The sequence below is a fragment of the Rutidosis leptorrhynchoides genome, chromosome 3, assembly GCF_046630445.1.
Source record: "Rutidosis leptorrhynchoides isolate AG116_Rl617_1_P2 chromosome 3, CSIRO_AGI_Rlap_v1, whole genome shotgun sequence".
In the NCBI taxonomy this organism is placed as follows: Eukaryota; Viridiplantae; Streptophyta; class Magnoliopsida; order Asterales; family Asteraceae; genus Rutidosis; species Rutidosis leptorrhynchoides.
In genome coordinates, this window is record NC_092335.1 from 490,019,471 (window position 1) to 490,041,687 (window position 22,217).

Genomic DNA, 22,217 nt, shown 5'->3' on the forward strand with positions numbered 1-22,217 from the left:
TTTCGTGTTTTCAGGTTTTAAATCATTAAGTTAGCATATCATATAGATATAGAACATGTGTTTAGTTGATTTTAAAAGTCAAGTTAGAAGGATTAACTTTAGTTTGCGAACAAGTTTAGAATTAACTAAACTATGTTTTACTGATTACAAGTTTAAACCTTCGAATAAGATAGCTTTATATATATGAATCGAATGATGTTATGAACATCATTACTACCTTAATTTCCTTGGATAAACCTACTGGAAAATAGAAAAATGGATCTAGCTTCAACGGATCCTTGGATGGCTCGAAGTTCTTGAAGCAGAATCATGACACGAAAACAAGTTCAAGTAAGATCATCACTTGAAATAAGATTGTTATAGTTATAGAAATTGAACCAAAGTTTGAATATGATTATTACCTTGTATTAGAATGATAACCTACTGTAATAAACAAAGATTTCTTGAGGTTGGATGATCACCTTACAAGATTGGAAGTGAGCTAGCAAACTTGAAAGTATTCTTGATTTTATGTAACTAGAACTTGTAGAATTTATGAAGAACACTTAGAACTTGAAGATAGAACTTGAGAGAGATTAATTAGATGAAGAAAATTGAAGAATGAAAGTGTTTGTAGGTGTTTTTGGTCGCTGGTGTATGGATTAGATATAAAGGATATGTAATTTTGTTTTCATGTAAATAAGTCATGAATGATTACTCATATTTTTGTAATTTTATGAGATATTTCATGCTAGTTGCCAAATGATGGTTCCCACATGTGTTAGGTGACTCACATGGGATGCTAAGAGCTGATCATTGGAGTGTATATACCAATAGTACATACATCTAAAAGCTGTGTATTGTACGAGTACGAATACGGGTGCATACGAGTAGAATTGTTGATGAAACTGAACGAGGATGTAATTGTAAGCATTTTTGTTAAGTAGAAGTATTTTGATAAGTGTCTTGAAGTCTTTAAAAAGTGTATAAATACATATTAAAACACTACATGTATATACATTTTAACTGAGTCGTTAAGTCATCGTTAGTCGTTACATGTAAGTGTTGTTTTGAAACCTTTAGGTTAACGATCTTGTTAAATGTTGTTAACCCAATGTTTATAATATCAAATGAGATTTTAAATTATTATATTATCATGATATTATCATGTATGAATATCTCTTAATATGATATATATACATTAAATGTCTTTACAACGATAATCGTTATATATATGTCTCGTTTAAAAATCATTAAGTTAGTAGTCTTGTTTTTACATATGTAGTTCATTGTTAATATACTTAATGATATGTTTACTTATCATAGTATCATGTTAACTATATATATATCCATATATAAGTCATCATATAGTGTTTACAAGTTTTAACGTTCGTGAATCACCGGTCAACTTGGGTGGTCAATTGTCTATATGAAACATATTTCAATTAATCAAGTCTTAACAAGTTTGATTGCTTAACATGTTGGAAACATTTAATCATGTAAATATCAATCTCAATTAATATATATAAACATGGAAAAGTTCGGGTCACTACAAATCTGGACTTTGATTTCACTTGATTTCGTTATCGTATGCTCAAGTTATGTGTAATCAAAGTTTTCGTTAGGGTTTACATGATATCCAAATTTTCTGTGTTGGTTGTTATTGATTTGGCTAATGAAAAGTGTACTAATGTATTTCTTGTGAAAAATTATGCATGTTAGACTTAAGATTTGCATCAAAAGCTTTCGTAATGCTTCCGTTATGTCAAAACGAAGATTCATGTTGTTAAGAGAGCTGAATCTGTTTTCAAAGTTAAACGAAATTATGTAGCGTGAACTAGAAATTGATTGAGGCTTTGATATTCTGGAATATGTTAGTTATATATTCCTTGGTGTTTTTCATTTGCATGCTAACTTCTGAAAACGTGTTTTGCCATGAGATATAAGCTTGACCAAATGACATGTCTGTTTGTTGAGTAAAACTGAAAGGTCTGTAAAGATTGGATAAACTGTACAAATTGGCTAAAGATATGTCTTTGATTATTTTATCACTAATATTTTGAGATGTCTGGATTAATCTCCAATTGACCGTTTGTCAAAATCTATTTTCTATATTGTTTGAGAAATGTTATAAAACTGACGTGCGAGCAGAAACCTAACTTGTAGACATCGTATGAGGCCCTGGCCGGACTTTTTGGAATAGATTTTGAGTCTAGTTGTGATCTGAAGTTGGTCATAATTTTAGAGTTATGTGATATGAGTTATACTTGATTCTTTCTACGATGCGCGAATTTTAATGACATGTGATAATCTGCGAATGTGCAATTTGCTGAACTATGAGCTATAAAGTGTTACTTGACCTAGGTTTGACATGTTGACCATGTTGCATGACCTACTGAGATGTTTGACTTTAGTTGACAACTTTGACCGACTTGACTTTTGGTTTAACTTGCTTGGATTAGTTGACTTTTACTTGTTTGTTGAGTCAGTCTGAGCACTAGGACTTTGCGTACACTATGGGTTGACATAGTATGACCTATATGTGTATTCTTATGATGACCTATTTGACTATGTTGCGTTGTTCGGTCGAGATTGTTCGACTACAGTACATTTTTCTAAGATATTTCTGGTGCTTTTCCTAAGGTGAGTCTACAGTCCCTATTACATTTTTACAGGGATGAGATAGATGCTTTTTACAAATGTTTTACATATTAGGCATAAGTACTCAAACAAATATACATATGAGTTCAGATCAAAAATCCCTTAGCTTGAATATATTAGTTACTTTATGTAAGCTCGACTTATAGGGACGGTACCATTGGGTTCGACAAACCTCACCGCAACATAACTGGTGCTTATTTTGTTGTTACTTGTACACTTGATCGATGTATGCTTAGAAAGGGTAAAAGGAAGACGCGTAGTGCTTTAGCTATCCGCAAAGGTTAAAGGTTTATAATCAAGTGCTCATGATAATGTATGCTTTTCTTAGGATGGTTTTCAGAAATCTTGTGGCCTAACTTACGAAATGCTTTACTAGACCTGTAGATTCACTCAACGTTTCCATTGACGTTTTGCTTGTTTTTATCTCAGGTCCATAGAGGTAGTGCTTCCGCTATACAGAAGTTGTCATGCTTGTTTGCTGCTAGAACTAGATGATGTCCAGCATATTTTATCATCTTTATATCAAGAACATATATTCGCATTTAAACTATTTACTCATTGTGATGTTTTGGGTTCAATTACGTTGGTCGTTTATGTCAAATACTTTCACGTTACGTTTTCTTCAATAAATGACTTTACTTTGATAATTACTGTGAATACTTTTCGGAAATGTCTCATATAGAGGGCGTGATCGCTAAACTGTGGGACTGGAGTTAATACACCGTTAGAGGATTCTGACGGGGTATTACAGATTCACAGAATTGTCTCTAATGTGTCCTGATATGTTTGAGGATGAGGAAGAACAGATCGACGAGTTTGTGAAAGGGCTGCCAGTTAGAATTCAGGAAAATGTAAGTGCATCCGCACCTACATCAATGCAGAAAGCGAGTCAAATGGCTCATAAACTCATGGGCCATATTGAGGGAAGAAATAAAGAGTTGGTAACCGGGGCGGCCAAAATAAAAGAAGACAAGAGGAAGTGGGAAGAATCTAGTGACAAGGGTCACCAGTACAACAACAATAATAATCACAAATTCAATCGCACCATATATCGCAATAACAATCGCAACAACAATCGTAACCCCAATAACAACAACTACAACAACCGTCTCAACAACAACAACAACTACAACAACCGTCCCAACAACAATAACAATCGCAACAACAACAACAATAACAACAATGACGACAAGAGGTAGAAAATTTTGTGTCAAAGGTGTGAAGGGTACCATCCGACAACTTACTGTTCAGCATCATGTACCAAGTGTAATAGAAAGGGTCATGGTACGACTAAGTGTGAAGTCTACTGACCAATGGTTAAAGGAAAAAATAATGCCGACATTACTTGTTTTGGATGCGGGAAGAAGGGCAATTACAAAAGTGCGTGCCCAAACCAAGGGAATAATAATGGGCAAGGCCAAGGAAGAGTCTTTAACATTAACGCGGCTGAAGCACGGGAAGACCCGGAGCTTGTTACGGGTACGTTTCTTATTGATGAAAAATCTGCTTATGTTTTATTTGATTCGGGTGCGGATAGAAGCTATATGAGTAGAGATTTTTGTGCCAAATTAAGTTGTCCATTAAAGCCGTTGGATAATAAGTGTTTACTTGAATTAGCTAACGGTAAACTAGTTAAAGCAAATAAAATTTACCGGAACCGAAAAATTAAACTGGTTGACGAAACGTTTAAAATTAATTTGATACCAGTAGAATTGGAGAGTTTTGATGTAATAATCGGCATGGACTGGATGATCAAGCAGAAAGCAGAGATCGTTTGTTACAAGAATACAATTCGCATTATGCGCGAGAAAAGAAAACCCTTAATGGTGTACGGAGAAAAGAGTAGCGCGAAGTTAATTCTTATTAGTAGTTTGAAGGCGCAAAAGCTAATAAGAAAAGGTTGCTATTCAATTTTAGCGCATGTCGAGAAAGTCAAATCCGAAGAAAAGAACATCAATGATGTTCCTGTCGCAAAGGAATTTCCTGATATATTTCTGAACGAATTACCAGGACTACCGCCACACCGATCTGTCGAATTTTAAGTAGATCTTGTGCCAGGAGCTGCACTGATAGCTCGTGCTCCTTACCGACTTGCACCTAGTGAAATGAAAGCATTACAAAGTCAATTACAAGAGCTTTTGGAGCGTGGTTTCATTCGACCAAGCACATCACCGTGGGGAGCTCCTGTTTTGTTTGTCAAGAAGAAGGATGGTACGTTCAAGTTATGTATCGACTACCGAGAGTAGAACAAGCTTACCATCAAAAACCTTTATCTGCTACCGAGAATCGACGACTTATTTGACCAACTGCAAGGTTCGTCGGTTTATTAAAAGATTGATTTATGTTCCGGTTATCATCAAATGTGGGTGAAGGAGGAGGATATTCCAAAGACTGCTTTCAGAATGCGTTACGGTCATTATGAGTTTATGGTTATGCCATTTGGATTGACGAATGCACCAGCTGTGTTTATGGACCTCATGAACCGGGTGTGTGGGCCATATCTTGACAAGTTTTTCATTGTTTTCATCGATGACATACTTATATACTCTAAGAATGATCAAGAGCACGGAGAACATTTGAGAATGGTGCTAGAATTGTTGAGGAAGGAAGAATTGTACGATAAGTTTTCTAAGTGTGCATTTTGATTGAAAGAAGTTCAATTCTTCGGACACATAGTGAGCAAGGAAGGTATTCAGGTTGATCCGGCAAGGATTGAAACTTTTGAAAACTGGGAAACCCCGAAAAGCCTAACGCACATACGCCAAATTTTAGGATTGGCTGGTTACTACAGAAGATTCATCCAAGATTTTTCCAAAGTAGCAAAACCCTTGACTGCATTAACGCATAAAGGGAAGAAATTTGAATGGAAGGATGAACAAGAGAAAGAGTTTCAATTGTTGAAGAAGAAGTTAACTACGGCACCTATATTGTCATTGCCTGAAGGGAATGATGATTTTATGATTTATTGTGATGCTTCAAGGAAAGGTCTTGGTTGTGTATTAATGCAACGAACGAAGGTAATTGCTTATGCGTCTAGACAATTGAAGATTCACGAGCAGAATTACACGACTCACGATTTAAAATTAAGCGCTGTTGTTTTTCATTGAAGATGTGGAGACATTACTTATATGGGGTCAAATGTACCATATATACCGATCACAAAAGTCTCCAACACATATTTGATCAGAAGCAACTGAACATGAGGCAACGTAGGTGGGTTGAGCTGCTAAATGATTATGACTGTGAGATTCGTTATCACTCGGGGAAGGCGAATGTGGTAGCTGACGCTTTGAGTAGAAAGGAATGATAACCTATGCGGGTAAAAGCTATGAATATAATAATTCATACTAACCTTACTACTCAAATAAAAGAGACGCAACTAGGGGGTTTTGAAGGAAGGAAGTTTTGATACCCAAAGGATTGGATAAACAACTTACTATTCGGGAGGACGGAACCCAATATTTGGCTGAAAGAATTTGGGTACCAAAGTTTGGGGATTCGAGAGAAATGGTACTTAGGGAAGCACATAAAACTAGATAATCAATACATCCCGGAGTGGGGAAAATGTACCAAGATCTCAAGAAACATGTTTGGTGGCTGGGTATGAAAGCCGATATTGCTACATACGTAAGAGAATGTTTGACTTGTTCTAAAGTCAAAGCTGAGCATCAGAAACCATCAGGTCTACTTCAACAACCTGAAATCCCAGAATGGAAATGGAAAAACATTACCTTGGATTTCATTACTAAATTGCCAAGGACTGCAAGTGGTTATGATACTATTTGGGTAATAGTCGATCATCTTACCAAGTCAGCACACTTTCTACCAATGAGAGAAGATGATAAAATGGAGAAATTGGCACGACTATACTTGAAGGAAGTCGTCTCCAGACATGGAATACCAATTTCTATTATCTCTGATCGGGATGGCAGGTTTGTTTCAAGATTTTGGCAGACGTTACATCAAGCATTGGGAAATCGTCTAGACATGAGTACTACCTATCACCCACAAACTGATGGGCAAAGTGAAAGGACGATACAGACACTTGAAGACATGCTACGAGCATGTGTTATTGATTTTGGAAATGGCTGGGATCGACATCTATCATTAGCAGAATTTTCCTATAACAACAGTTATCACTCGAGTATTGATGCGGCACCGTACGAAGCACTTTATGGTAGGAAGTGCAGGTCTCTGATTTGTTGGAGCGAGGTGGGAGATAAACAAATTACGGGTTCGGAGATTATCCAGGAAACTACCGAGAAAATCATCTAGATTCAATAACGGTTGAAAACAGCAAGGAGTCGACAAAAGAGCTATGTCGATGTCTGAAGAAAACCTTTAGAATTTGAGGTTGGTGACATGTTCATGCTTAAGGTATCACCTTGGAAGGTGTCATTCATTTTGGTAAACGGGGGAAGCTAAACCCGATATACATTAGACCATTCAAGATTATTGATCGTGTTGGGCCAGTAGCTTATCGAATTGAACTACCTTAACTACTCGCCAGTGTACATAACACCTTCCACGTCTCGAATCTGAAGAAATGCATAGCTACAGAAGATCTCACTATTCCTTTAGACGAGATTAAGATTGACAAAAAACTACAGTTCATTGAAGAACCCGTCGAAATTATGGATCGTGAGATTAAATGACTCAAGCAAAGTAAAATACCAATCGTTAAAGTTCGATGGAATGCTCGTAGAGGACCTGAGTTCACATGGAAGCATGAAGATCTGATGAAGCAAAAATACCTGCACTTATTCCCAGATGATGTGTCAACGCCTACAATTACTTAAAATTTTGGGACAAAATTTATTTAACAGGTAGGTACTGTAACGACCCGTATTTTTCAATGATTATATATATTTGAGAATGATATTTACATATATCAATGTTTCCAACATGGTAAGCAATCAAACTTGTTAAGACTTGGTTAATTGAAACAGATTTTACATAAACGTTTGACCACCCAGTTTGTCCGACGATTCACGAACTTTAAAATTTGTAAAAACGACATGATGATATATATATGGACATATATATATATATATATATATATATATATATATATATATATATATATATATATATATATATATATATATATATATATATATATATATATATATATATATATATATATATATATATATTGTAGGGATTTAACAAGTTTTGAAACTCTTAAAACCATTTAAGATTATAATCAAAACGGAAGCGTGTAATTATCAATTTTACTTGTCATCTTTAAACCAATTAAAGCCAAATCCCATCAAGGATCAAGTTGTGAAAATATATGCTTACAATTAACAAGAAAAGAAGTGATTCATTACCTCCTCAAAACCAAGTTTGAGGGCTGTTTTGAAGGCTTAAGATGATGATGAAGATGATAGAACAATACACCAAACCACCCTTGAGTTGGTTAAACCTTTATCACCTTGAAACCTAGCTAGAAACCCACTTTCTTTGAACCCAAAAATCTGGACAGCAACTTGCAAAAGATGGTGATGAATGGAGTCTCAAAACTATGAAACCTCAAGAGATAATACCCCAAACTTTTATCCAACACCTAATGCTATGGTTAGGATTTATTGACACTTAATTTTAACTTGAAAATTGACTTGAAAAACCCTCTCCTAACAGCCAAAAGATTCGGCCAGAATAGAGAGAAAAAGGAGCAGAATTTTCAAGCTTGTTCTATGTGTGTTACTTGCAAGTCTTGGTCAAAATGCCTTGGTATACTTCATCTCATGTCCTTGAAAGTTGAAGCCTCAAAAATACCAAAGGAATAAGCATGTGAGGTCATTTCTTGGGGCTCCAAAATCTGCCCACACTAACTCATTATTTTATACAAGATGCAATTTTTATAAAACTTGTATATGTATTTGTTACTTGCAATAATTTTATAAACCATTTTATAAAATATAACACAACATAATTATTTAAACCTATAAATAATTAAATATAAATTATCCAAATAATTTATCTCAAGTGATGATATTTTAGAAAACCGATTTTCTAAAGTTCAAGTGTCGCGTATTTATTTAACGACCCAATCGTTAAGATTAAATACATATAAGGTGTTGGTAAGCTTGTTATTGGGTATGACCCGACTTGGATCATAACATGTTAGCCACATTAATTTAATATGTCTCTCGGGCATACGAAATACTTTCAATCTCCCACTTGCACGAGAAACATAAGAAATTAATGCAAGTGATGGATACCACCTAACGACCGTCCATCACCCCCAATATGTTATGACTTTGTGCCATTCAATAACATCATCCTTTTCGAGTTCCCATCTCGAATATGATTAGGTGAATCTTTCATTTTATCCTTTCGTCCTAGATGTCATGTCAAATCCAAGAGATACAGAGTGACCACTCTCTTATAGATTTAACTTTATCAGGCCTTAGACATCTGACTCTCAACGAATAAGAGGGACAAATTCCATCTTGACTACATACGTCCTAGATACACACTTTGTATTATACCTGAGCTCTTCCTTATGTACTACCATATTTCAGAATAGCGAAGGAAAGAATCAAGGTATAATACTCGGTGAATATCAGGACCCAATATGTATCTCAGGTCAGAGGATACGATGATATTCGCCTTTACTCAAGATTACATGTGATCAACCACAAAGGCTCCATACAGTAAATCTTGAGAGCGGGTCTTCCAATATTTGTATCCCACAAATATCTATGAACCTTGGTAGCAACCCTGCCCCACATTCAACCTATGAATGTTTACCAATCCAAGTTCATAATAGTCTAAACCTCACACTCATTCCCACAAGCGTGACCGACTACGGAATTTAGAATAATAGCTTATTCATGGATAACCAATATTTGTATCCCACAAATATTTATGAACCTTGGTAGCAACCTTGCCCCACATTCAGTCCGTGAATGTATACCAATCCAAGTTCATAATAGTCTAAACCTCACACTTGTTCCCACAAATGTGATCGACTACGGAATTTAGAATAATAACTTATTCATGGATAAAATATGCAAAATAGGAACTTAACTCAAAATAAATTAAACCATAATTATATTAATGAGTTTGAACCACTTCATTCCATTACAATACTTAAAACAGATCATGACCAATCACTAGAATATCGAAGCCCTAATGCACAAACATGTCCTTCATGTTTTGCTCCATATAAGAGTTTCGTGAGTGGATCCGCTATGTTATGATCTGTGTGAACTTTGCGAATACATATCTTTCCTTTTTCAACTTCATCCCTAATGTAGTTGAATCTCCGCTCAATGTGACGGGTCTTTTGGTGAGCACGAGGTTCCTTGATTTGAGCAATCGCACCTTCGTTGTCACAAAAGATCTCAAGAGGGTCTTGAATGGAAGGGACCACTCCTAAGTCGTCGATGAATTTCTTCATCCATGCAGCTTCCTGTGCTGCCAATGATGCGGCAATGTACTCCGATTCTGTAGTGGATAATGCAACAACATCCTGTTTTGAACTCTTCCAAGAGACCGCACCTCCATTTAATGTGAAGACATAACCGGATTGTGATCGAGAGTCATCTCGATCAGTTTGGAAACTTGCATTCACGTAACCTTTTACTGCAAGTTCCTCCTCACCAGACCCATATATTAGAAACATATCCTTAGTCCTCCTAAGGTATTTCAATATACTTTTAACAGCAATCCAATGACTATTTCCTGGGTTGTTCTGGTATCTACTTGTCAAGCTTAGAGCGCATGACACATCCGGTCTAGTACATATCATTGCATACATGATAGACCCAATAGCAGATGCGTATGGGACTTTCTTCATTCTCTCTTGTTCATCTTTCGTGGTGGGGCACTGAGATGAACTGAGGAATGTTCCTCTTTGAATAGGTACCAAACCTTTCTTAGAGTTCTCCATCTTGAACCTTTTCAAGATTTTATCAATGTATGTACTTTGACTTAAACCTATCAATCTCTTGGATCTATTCCTATAGATCCCTATCCCCAATATGTATTGTGCCTCTCCAAGATCCTTAATGGAGAAGCAACTCTTTAGCCAAGTTTTGACTTCTTGCATTGTGGTAATATCATTCCCAAATAATAATATATCATCCACATATAGTACAAGGAACATGACAGTGCTCCCACTAGCTTTCTTATATACACAAGCTTCATCACCATTTTTAATGAAGCCAAATTTCTCGGCTTCCTCATTAAAACGATGATTCCACATTCTAGATGCTTGTTTCAATCCGTAGATTGACTTCTTTAACTTGCATACTTTTTTAGGATATTTCGGATCGACAAAACCTTCGGGCTAAACCATATAGACATCTTCCATAAGATATCCATTTAGGAAAGCAGTTTTGACATCCATTTGCCATATTTCGTAATCATAATGAGCGGCAATGGCAAATAATATCCTTATAGACTTCAGCATTGCCACAGGCGAAAAAGTTTCATCATAATCAACCCCTTGAGTTTGAGTGAAACCTTTTGCAACAAGTCTAGCTTTATATGTATCCAAGTTTCCATGTATGTCGGTTTTCATTTTGAAAAGCCATTTACAATCAACTAGCCTAGAGCCAGGAGGTTGAGCAACAAGTTCCCAAACTTGGTTGTCATACATGGATTGCATCTCAGCGTTCATGGCTTCCTGCCATTTGTCTTTATCAATCCTTGATAAAGCATCTTGGTAGTTTGTTGGTTCATCCAAATCAACCGTATAGCAACTATCTATGAGAAACCCATATCTCTCAGGAGGATTGCTAATCCTACCAGATCTACGAATGTCTTGTGTATTTTGATCATCCATTTGATCACTCTCAACATTTTCATGTTGAGTGCTAGTGTCAACCAATTGTGTATCATCTACTTGATCTTGAACCTCTTCAAGATCTATCTTCCTTTCACTATTTCCTTCCATTAGGAACTTAGTTTCAAGGAATTCCGCCTTCCGAGCAACAAATACATTCTGCTCGGATGGATCATAGAAATAGTATCCCATATCATCCTTGGGATATCCTATGAAGATACACTTCGTGGATCGAGCATCCAACTTATTAGGGACGTAACGCTTAGGATAAGCTTCACATCCCCATACCTTTAAGTATGATAGAGATGGAGGTTTTCCAAACCATATCTCATGAGGTGTTCGTTCCACTTTCTTGGTTGGGGCCATATTTAGAATACGAGCCGCGGAGCATAGACAATAACCCCAAAATGATAGAGGTAACGAGCTTCTTGCCATCATTGATCGAACCATATCCATTAGGGTTCGGTTTCTCCTTTCGGACACTCCATTAAGCTGAGGTGTTCCGGGTGGAGTAAGTTGTGAGATAATCCCACAACTCCTAAGATGATCTTGGAAAGCATCGCTTAGGTATTCACCTCCTCTATCGGTACGAAGTACCATAATTGTCTTGTTGAGTTGATTTTGTACTTCGTTTTGATATTCTTTGAATGCTTCAAAAGTTTCATCCTTGTGTCTTAATAAGTAGACATATCCGAAACGACTGAAGTCATCAATGAAAGTGACAAAGTATCTTTCACCATTCCTAGTCATGGGCTTAAAAGGTCCACATACATCCGAATGTATTAATCCTAATAAGTCTTTAGCCCTTTCATAGGTCCCTTTGAAAGGTGCTTTAGTCATTTTGCCTTGTAAACAAGATTCACATACATCAAACGAATCCAGCTCACTTGATTTTAAAAGACCATTCTTTTGAAGTGTATGCATTCGATTCTTGTTTATGTGACCAAGGCGACAATGCCATAAGTAGGAATCACTCAAATCCATTTTGAGCTTCTTGGTGCTTGCTTGGTATATTGAGCTATCGAATGATGTGTTATCATGAACCAATTCATAAATACCATTCAAAGGCGAGGCCTTAAAATAGAACATATCATTCAAAAAGACATGGATATCATCATTAATAAAATTAAGATTAAAACCACAATGTCTTAAACGGGAAACAGAAATAATGTTTCGTGTTAAATCAGGTGCATACAAAACATTTTTCAATATAAGCTCCAAACCACTTGGTAGCTTTAAAACAAAGTCTCCTTGAGCTTTTACGTTCACCTTTGCACCATTTCCCATGTAGAGACTTGTTGTTCCCGCATTTAGTTTACTTCTTATGAACCCTTGCAATGAATTGCAAATATGAGTTCCACATCCTGTGTCTAATACCCATGTATTAGAAGAAGTAATACTAAGCTCAACGTATATCATGTATATATTACCTGAGGTTTGCCCTGCATCCCTCTTTGCATTCAACTCCTTTAGGTAGACCGGGCAGTTGCGTTTCCAGTGACCTATCACACCGCAACCAAAGCACGGATCTTCCTTGGGGTTTGCTTGTCTGGCAACCTTTTGCCATTTAGTGTTGTTGGTTGGGGTAACCATCTTCCCTTTTCCTTTGCCCTTGTAGGTGGATCCTTTCTTCTTAGCCACCTTTGGCTTAGAAGAGGATTCATCCTTGGATCCACCTTCTTTGATCATGAGCATGGGTGAAGCCTTTTTACCCATGCTTGATTCATCCGTCCTTAGTATGGCATGTAATTCGCCAATGCTCTTATCCCAATCATTCATGCTGTAATTCAACACGCATGTGTCAAACCTTTTTGACAAAGAGTTGAGGATAAGGTCCGTGGTTAATTCATTAGACACGTGACTGTTGAGACGGTGCAATCGATCAATGAGGCTTTTCATCTTTAGTACATTAGATGAAACGGATTGGGAGTTATTTACCTTTTCGAGGATAGACCTCAATGATAGGTTATTAAAGTTGATAGGTGCGTTTGGAATGTTGTTGTTATTGGCGGCCATCTACAAAATTTAACAAAGTTCGTTTAAGTATTAATTTAATTTAACATTCAATACCCTTTAAATCCAACTGAATTATTAAATTCTAGAATCCAACGGTAAACCAAATTTCGGTTAGGTGACCTTTATCCCGCAATTTGATTTAGCTAGGTAGTCAATAAATGACAATTGCAATCCATTTGCAACTTCTAGAGTATGGGATCATGCAATCCTTTTGCATGGCATATTTATCCCATCAACGCCTATTTGTTCCTCATGCTTCGGTGACCCTAAGTTCATGATTCCCAAATCAAGTCGTCCTACTTGTATAGACTTGTAAATTTAACATACAAGTGGTTAGGTGACCTTTATCCCACAAGCATGTGAAATTTACCTTAATCATATTAGTTTGCTCATAACGGTTAGGTGACCTTTATCCCATCATGAGTTCCCTAATACTTTTGAGTGTCACACAATAGGATGGCGTTAAATATGTTTACCTTGTTTGTAAAAGGGATTTAAGTTTTCATTAATTCTAGTTTGAGAAAACTTTTATGCCATACACCAACATGCATTTAGTGTATGGTACTTATGAAAAACCAATTTCATATCCTGTAATTGAGCCAATTACTTAATATAAACCAATTTATATTTGTTATCCTTTTCTTGTTCTTAATAACCATTTATTAAGGTCTTTAGTTGCCTTTTTCAATTTAACCATTTAAATTTCCGTTTGCATGTCGTTAATGCGTCTAATTTAACCAATTAAATTGTCGTTTTGTTTGTTGTTAACTTGTGTGATAAATTTGTTGCAATTAAACATACAATCCATAAACATACAAACAACCACACATGCAAAATAAGTATGTTCACAATCTAGCCATTTTGGTGGACATTTGTTTAGCCGAAAACAAATGTCACCGGGTAAGGGTTAATCTTACAAAGTAGGAGATTTCAAATCTCCCACTTAATCTTGCATCCATATGCACCTTGTGTTCTTCAAGTCTTCATCATCTTGTATCTTCATTTTTACAAAATATGTATCCTAATACATTTTATCTAGAAAATGAAATTACAACCTATTCTATTTTACATACCAAATATAAAATAAATTACATAACCAAATGAATTATTACATGCCAAATGAATAAATATTATTACAAACCAATTGAATAAATATCAATCAACCATGCATGCAACCAAACACAAGGTCAAGGCTTAGATTGTGAATATCATCAACATAAGTGATAGGCAATACAGAATCACAAGTGATTGGAAACACAGAATCACAAGTGATCTGCAACACAGAATCACAAGTGATTGGCAATACAGAATCACAAGTGATTGGAAACACAGAATCACAAGTGATCTGCAACACAGAATCACAAGTGATTTTGGCCAAAATGACAAAACACCCAAAACCGAAAATTTTACATTCTACTTCATGCATGTTCATAGAATGCAAAATTATAGTGGGTTTAATAACCATCTCGAAGCATATTTCAACAACTTCGGCTCTAGATACCATTGTAGGGATTTAACAAGTTTTAAAACTCTTAAAACCATTTAAGATTATAATCAAAACGGAAGCGTGTAATTATCAATTTTACTTGTCATCTTTAAACCAATTAAAGCCAAATCCCATCAAGGATCAAGTTGTGAAAATATATGCTTACAATTAACAAGAAAAGAAGTGATTCATTACCTCCTCAAAACCAAGTTTGAGGGCTGTTTTGAAGGCTTAAGATGATGATGAAGATGATAGAACAATACACCAAACCACCCTTGAGTTGGTTAAACCTTTATCACCTTGAAACCTAGCTAGAAACCCACTTTCTTTGAACCCAAAAATCTGGACAGCAACTTGCAAAAGATGGTGATGAATGGAGTCTCAAAACTATGAAACCTCAAGAGATAATACCCCAAACTTTTACCCAACACCTAATGCTATGGTTAGGATTTATTGACACTTAATTTTAACTTGAAAATTGACTTGAAAAACCCTCTCCTAATAGCCAAAAGATTCGGCCAGAATAGAGAGAAAAAGGAGCAGAATTTTCAAGCTTGTTCTATGTGTGTTACTTGCAAGTCTTGGTCAAAATGCCTTGGTATACTTCATCTCATGTCCTTGAAAGTTGAAGCCTCAAAAATACCAAAGGAATAAGCATGTGAGGGCATTTCTTGGGGCTCCAAAATCTGCCCACACTAACCCATTATTTTATACAAGATGCAATTTTTATAAAACTTGTATAAACTTTTATAAAACTTGTATATGTATTTGTTACTTGCAATAATTTTATAAACCATTTTATAAAATATAACACAACATAATTATTTAAACCTATAAATAATTAAATATAAATTATCCAAATAATTTATCTCAAGTGATGATATTTTAGAAAACCGATTTTCTAAAGTTCAAGTGTCGCGTATTTATTTAACGACCCAATCGTTAAGATTAAATACATATAAGGTGTTGGTAAGCTTGTTATTGGGTATGACCCGACTTGGATCATAACATGTTAGCCACATTAATTTAATATGTCTCTCGGGCATACGAAATACTTTCATATATATATATATATATATATATATATATATATATATATATATATATATATATATATATATATATATATATATATATATATATATATATATATATATATATGTATATATATATGTATTGTATTAAGTTATATTAATACTCTATGTTTAACATGATAAAATGATAATTAAGTATATCATCAAGTATATTAACAATGAACTATATACATAAAACGAGACTACTAACTTAAGGGTTTTGAAACAATATATACATGTAACGATTAATGACGAAATAACAACTTAATTAAAATGTATATATATGTAATGTATTAAGAAGTATTAATACACATTTGAAAGACTTAAAGACATATATCAAAATACTTATACTTAACAAAGATAGATATAATCGTATTCCCATTCGTTTTCATTAAGAATTCTACTTTATTCATACGGTATTTTCACCCTATAATACTCAGCTTCTAGATGTATATACTATTGGTATATACACTCAAATGATCAGCTCGTAGTAGCCCTCAATTAGTCAACAAACATGTGGAACCAACCATTAGACAACTAGCATGACTTATGAGCAAGAAAACAAAACAAGAACTCTTTTTAACCTCACTCACCACTCACCATTCACTTCATTTCATTTCCAATTTCTTTCTAATTCTCTCTCAAAAAACACACACACCCTCAAGAACAAAATTTCCAGTAAACTAATCATCATATTCATCAAAAACTATTTCAAGAATCAAGCTATAATCATCATAGGAAGAACACTTCAAGAACACTTCGAAAATCCTTTCAAGTTTGCAAGATTACTTTCAATCTTTCTAGTCCATTCCAAGTAATCTTCTATGATCAAGAAACACTTGTTATTTATAGTAGGTTATCATTCTAAATCAAGGTAATATTCATATTCAAGCTTTGATTCGATTTCTATAAATATAACTATCTTTAATCAAATAGTAATCTTACTTGAACTTGTTTTCATTCCATGATTCTACTTCAAGAACTTCCGAGCCATCAATGATCCTTTGAAGTTCAAGATTAATTCTTGTCATTTACAGTAGGTTTACCTACTAAACTTGAGGTAGTAACAATGTTCATAGCCTTGCTCGATTCTTACTTATATAACTATCTTATTCGAAGAATATAACTTGTAATCACTAGAACATAGTTTAGTTGATTCTAAACTTGTTCGCAAACTTAAGGATTTAAAACAACTAAATGCATGTGTTATATCTATATGATATGCTAACTTAAGGATTTAAAACTTGAAAACATGAAGAACACCGTAAAACTGGACATACGCCGTCGTAGTAAAATCGGGGGCTGTTTCGGGTTGGATAATTAAAAACTATCTTAAACTTTGAATTTAAAGATGATTCTCTGAGAAAATGATATTTCATATGAACATGTTAATATATCTAAAAATGGAGGTTAAACGCAAAGTAGAAGTTTGTTTTTCAAAATGGTCATCAATGTGTCGTTCTTTCGGCAGATATGACTACTCTTTATAAATAGACTTATAACCTGTAACTCCGACTATAAACCACCACTTTTTCAGTTTAGTTTTAGAAAATAGAGTTCATTACAAAACCATAGCAATTTGATTCACTCAAAATCGATTTGTAACGAAGAAGATATGGGCAAAACAATATTGGTTAAAAATGGTTAAAATGACTATGGGATTGTTTTTACAAAATCTATAATAACCATATCCTAGCTAACTTTTCCTGTATTATACATGTATTTAAACATGTCATGACTATTTCCTTGTAAAATACTAGTCTTGGTTAAGTCCGGGACAATATCATTTAATCTTGATTAGTTAAGACAATAGTTATACAATACGTCGGATAAATCTAAAAGACACCATGTACACAATACGTCTAGATTAATTCTAAGACAATATTTGTACCTTGGGTCATGATTGAGTCTTGTACAATACGTATACAATACATCTTGATTAGTTCAGGGTGATATTTTGGACTATATATATGGACTACTAACATTGGACTACAAACGTTGGACTGCTAACTTGACAACTTAAATCATCAAACACGTAAATAAAAATATTATGTGAATGTATTTCTATCATACTTTGATATATATATATATATATATATATATATATATATATATATATATATATATATATATATATATATATATATATATATATATATATATATATATATATATATATATATATATATATATATATATATATATATATATATATATATATATATATTTTGTTATAGGTTTGTGAATCGATTCGTGGCCAAATCTGATTTTCAACGAATTGAAAATCTGTGAAAGTGAGTTATAGTCCAATTTTTACTATCTAATATTTTTGGGATGAGAATACATGCAGCTTTGTAAATGTTTTACAAAATAGACACAAGTAATTGAAACTATATTCTATGGTTGGATTACGAATACCGAATATCGCCCCTTGTTAGCTTCGTACCCTAAGAATTAGGGAAATGGCCCATAATTAACGCGAATCCTAAAGATAGATCTATGGAGCTTGACACGTCCCATTTGGGTTACGCATGCTTTAGTACTTCGATTAATATATACTGATTGCGACGGCCGGTATATAGCATGCAGATTGCGAAATGTCTGTATGCGGGGGATATTCTATATGCATATTGTTAGTTCGATTACCAGGTGTTCACCATATGAATGATTTTTATGCAGATTGCGAAATGCCTGTATGATGTTTATGAAAGTGAAATCTTATGATCTATTATTACGATTTACGATATAGGTTAAACCTATAACTCACCAACATTTTTGTTGACATTTTAAGCATGTTTATTCTCAGGTGATTATTGAAAGACTTCCGTTGTTGCATGCTATTTAAAGACAAGATTTGGAGTCAGCATGCTTGTATGACAATGTTTAAAAACTACATTCGGAAAAACTGTGTTGTAACATATTATTGTTAATCTTTATGTAATGGTCGTGTGAAATCGTGTATTTGTAGGTTATCATTGATTGATAATCTATATTATGTCTTTTAAAACTTTGTCGATAAAATAAAGGTTATGGTTTATTTTTAAATTGAATGCAGGCTTTGAAGAACGTCTCATATAGAGGTCAAAACCTCGTGATGAAACCAATTAATATGAAACGTTTATAATCAATATGAACGGGGCATTTCAATATCTGATACGAATGATTCCAGAGCATCAACTGGGTTTGTATACACACTTGGATGTGTTGCTATGTTGTGGAAGTCGTTTAAACAAACGGTTATTGCTAGATCCACGATGGAATCAAAATTCATCGCTTTAGATAAAGCTGGTGAAAAGGGAAAATGGCTACGTCAATTTCGTGGAGGATATACCAAGATGGCCTAAGCCAGTGTAGGCCATATGTATACATTGTAATAGCCAATCGGTGATTGGCAGAGCTTATATTACAATGTGTAATGGTAAGAATAAACATATGAGACGTAGACATAATAAAGTACGACAATTAATCTCTACAAAAATTATCACTATTGACTATGTGAAGTCAAAGGATAATGTTGTGGATCCGCTAACAAAAGGCTTAAGCAGAGAGTTAGTGTATGAGTCGTGCATAGGAATGGGACTGAAGCCCTTGAAAGGATAAGTTTATATAAAGGAAAACCTAACTCAGTTGACTGGAGATCCCAAGATCTGAGTTCAATAGGACAACCTACTTGTATGAACTGGCAACGGTCACTGTAGGGGAGTTAATTACTAAACTAGCAACCCCTACACTTTTAAAGGGAGTTTACTAATTAAGAGTAGACTTCCTAGTCCATTCCTAAAAGTGACATGTAAGAGGATAAGCCTATGGCTTTTAATGATTCAACTGAAATAACCATGTGTGGTTAATAGTAGCCATTCGGTGGTGAATCACCTATGTGAGGGAGAAGTGGGGTCGCTTCGAAGGGTATTGTTGGGGCACAATACTTGATAAGTTCTCGCAGAACCAGGCTAATGTTCATGACCATAACGAACATAACTATGAGGACTTGAAGTTGTCTGGGAAAGTCTTGTGTAAAGCGTATTGTCGCCTACACAAACGGCAGACGAGTTCAAAGACATCGCCGTCTACTCAGAGCCAGTAGACTAAGTGCATTTTCACAAGTGATAGTTCAAAGTGTAACACCTACTTATCATATGCAAGATCCAACCGCTGAAACTTAATCGGAATATTGTTGTTTCAGAGATCGATCTCCATTCATGTGGGGGATTGTTGGAAAAACTTGATGAAAAATGTGTGTTTTCACCAAACTTTGGACACAAATAATGATATGGTCGAATGACAAATAATAGTAACTATTTAGTGAGTTTTGTGATCCTTGATGAGGGATTTAAAACGAGTTAAAAAGTGTCCAAAACAGATTAAAGGTGAATGAGATATCGAATCTCAAAGTTGCTAGTTTGGTGCAATAATCTAGAAGTTCTAGTATTTTGTCCCACATCGGTTGTGGGAACAAACCTAAGGATATAGTCTCCACTATAAATAAAGGCCTTAGGCTTTGAAGAAAGACACAACAAAAATTTGTATAAGCATTCTTATACGTTATGAGTTTTCCTCTCAGCCACAACAACGTCTCCCCATTTCGGTTACCTTTCAGGCAAGTGTTCAAGTCCGGCAGTACGCTGCTTCGGACCGGTGTACCCTGGGAACAGACATTGAATCTGTTTAACGGAATTGTGTCAAACACAAGCCCGATTCATCCTATCAACCTTCAATTCGGTTAGATCATTTTAATTTTCCGTTCTTATTCAGATTATCTATTATATATATTTATGATCAGATTAGCTTGTTTGATTAATATGTTATAGTTTTGTATACTCGTTTCAGTTTTGTGTACAATTTTCCTACACTAATCACTACGTACAGAAATGGTGGTGACAAATTACAAGTATACGATTTATATGTCAAACCCACTGAAATCAAGCAAGGCAACATAAATCTTGAAGAACTTTGGATCCGGATGCAAGGAATTGGGGGGGGGGGGGGGGGGGGACCTCATAATAAGAGATCCAAACCCCATGGAAAATGGGGAATTATTCTTGTTGGACCACTCACAGAAGCTCCGGGAGGAGTTCAATTTTTGGTGGTGGCAGTGGATTATTTTAACAAGTTGACGGAAGCTAAACCGTTGAGAAAAAAATGGGAAAACATATCAAAAAATTTATTTGGGAACACATAGTCTGTAGATTTGGAATTCTCCAAGAGATTGTTTCAGACAATGGGAAACAGTTTGCCGAATGAGCATTTCCAGGATTTTGTGAAAGGTAGAAAATCAAGCAAAATTTTGCGTCTATTTATTATCCCCAAGGGAACGACCAAGTCGAGGTTACAAACAAGGATTTATTTAAAGGAATTGAAAAATAATTGGGAAAATGTCACTAAGGATGGGTAGAAGAACTGCCACTAGTGTTGTAGGCACATCGAACCACCCCAAAAAGAAGCAATGGAGAGACACCATACAGTTTGGTGTACGGAACAGAAGCAGTCCTCCCCGCTGTAATTCAAGCATTAAGCAATCGAACAGAAAATACCAAAGAAAATGAAGAAAACCTTCATTTAAACCTCGACCTAGCAGAAGAAAGAAGGGAATCAGCCTTAATTCGAGAAGCTTCGTACAAAAAATCCATCGAAAGGTACTACAACAAGAGGGTCAAACGCTCCACTTTTAAAGTAGGAGACTATGTTCTTCGTCTCAACAGTACCATCAAGGTTGAATATGAGGAAAAGTTAGGAGCAAATTGGGAAGGTCCGTATGTCATATCCCAAGCTTTTGGAAATGGATCATACAAACTAGAGACTACCTCAGGGAAAGCCATACCCCGCACATGGAATGGGGTCAACCTAAGAAGGTTTTATTTTTAAGCTTTTCTTTTTAATTAGAAGTAGAGGATAAATGTAATGAGTAGTTGAAGTTCATACACTTCCTACATTTGAAATTTAATGAAATTCACTACTTTGTTTTGATAAATTATGTGCATACTGTAAACATACAATGGTCCCTTCACAAAGGAATACCAAGATATTTTATAGCACACAATGTATTCTTAAAACAGACACACTAAAACAACCATGATAAATATATCAAGAGTTCCTTAAAAGGAACACCAAGGCATTCATACACATATGTGATCACACATAGAAACAACTAAAGTAAATACATAATAGATTCTTCACAAAAGAATGCTAAGATATTTACAATTAA

At 34.9% G+C, this 22,217-nt stretch overlaps 1 protein-coding gene across 1 annotated transcript; it reads left to right on the top strand.

Moving 5' to 3' along the window:
- Positions 1–3,410: 3,410 nt before the first annotated feature.
- On the top strand, positions 3,411–21,877 carry LOC139901751 (uncharacterized). The gene is made up of 2 exons (XM_071884429.1): positions 3,411–3,581; positions 21,431–21,877. Exons 1-2 carry the CDS (start codon positions 3,411–3,413, stop codon positions 21,875–21,877), a joined length of 618 nt encoding a protein of 205 aa, XP_071740530.1.
- The last annotated feature ends 340 nt before the right edge of the window (positions 21,878–22,217 follow it).

Coding starts and splice junctions, on each gene's coding strand:
- LOC139901751 (XM_071884429.1), top strand. CDS start 3,411: ATGTGTCCTGATATGTTTGAGGATGAGGAAGAACAGATCGACGAGTTT. Junction 3,582..21,430: donor AGGGAAGAAATAAAGAGTTG/GTAACCGGGGCG, acceptor CTAGTGTTGTAG/GCACATCGAACCACCCCAAA.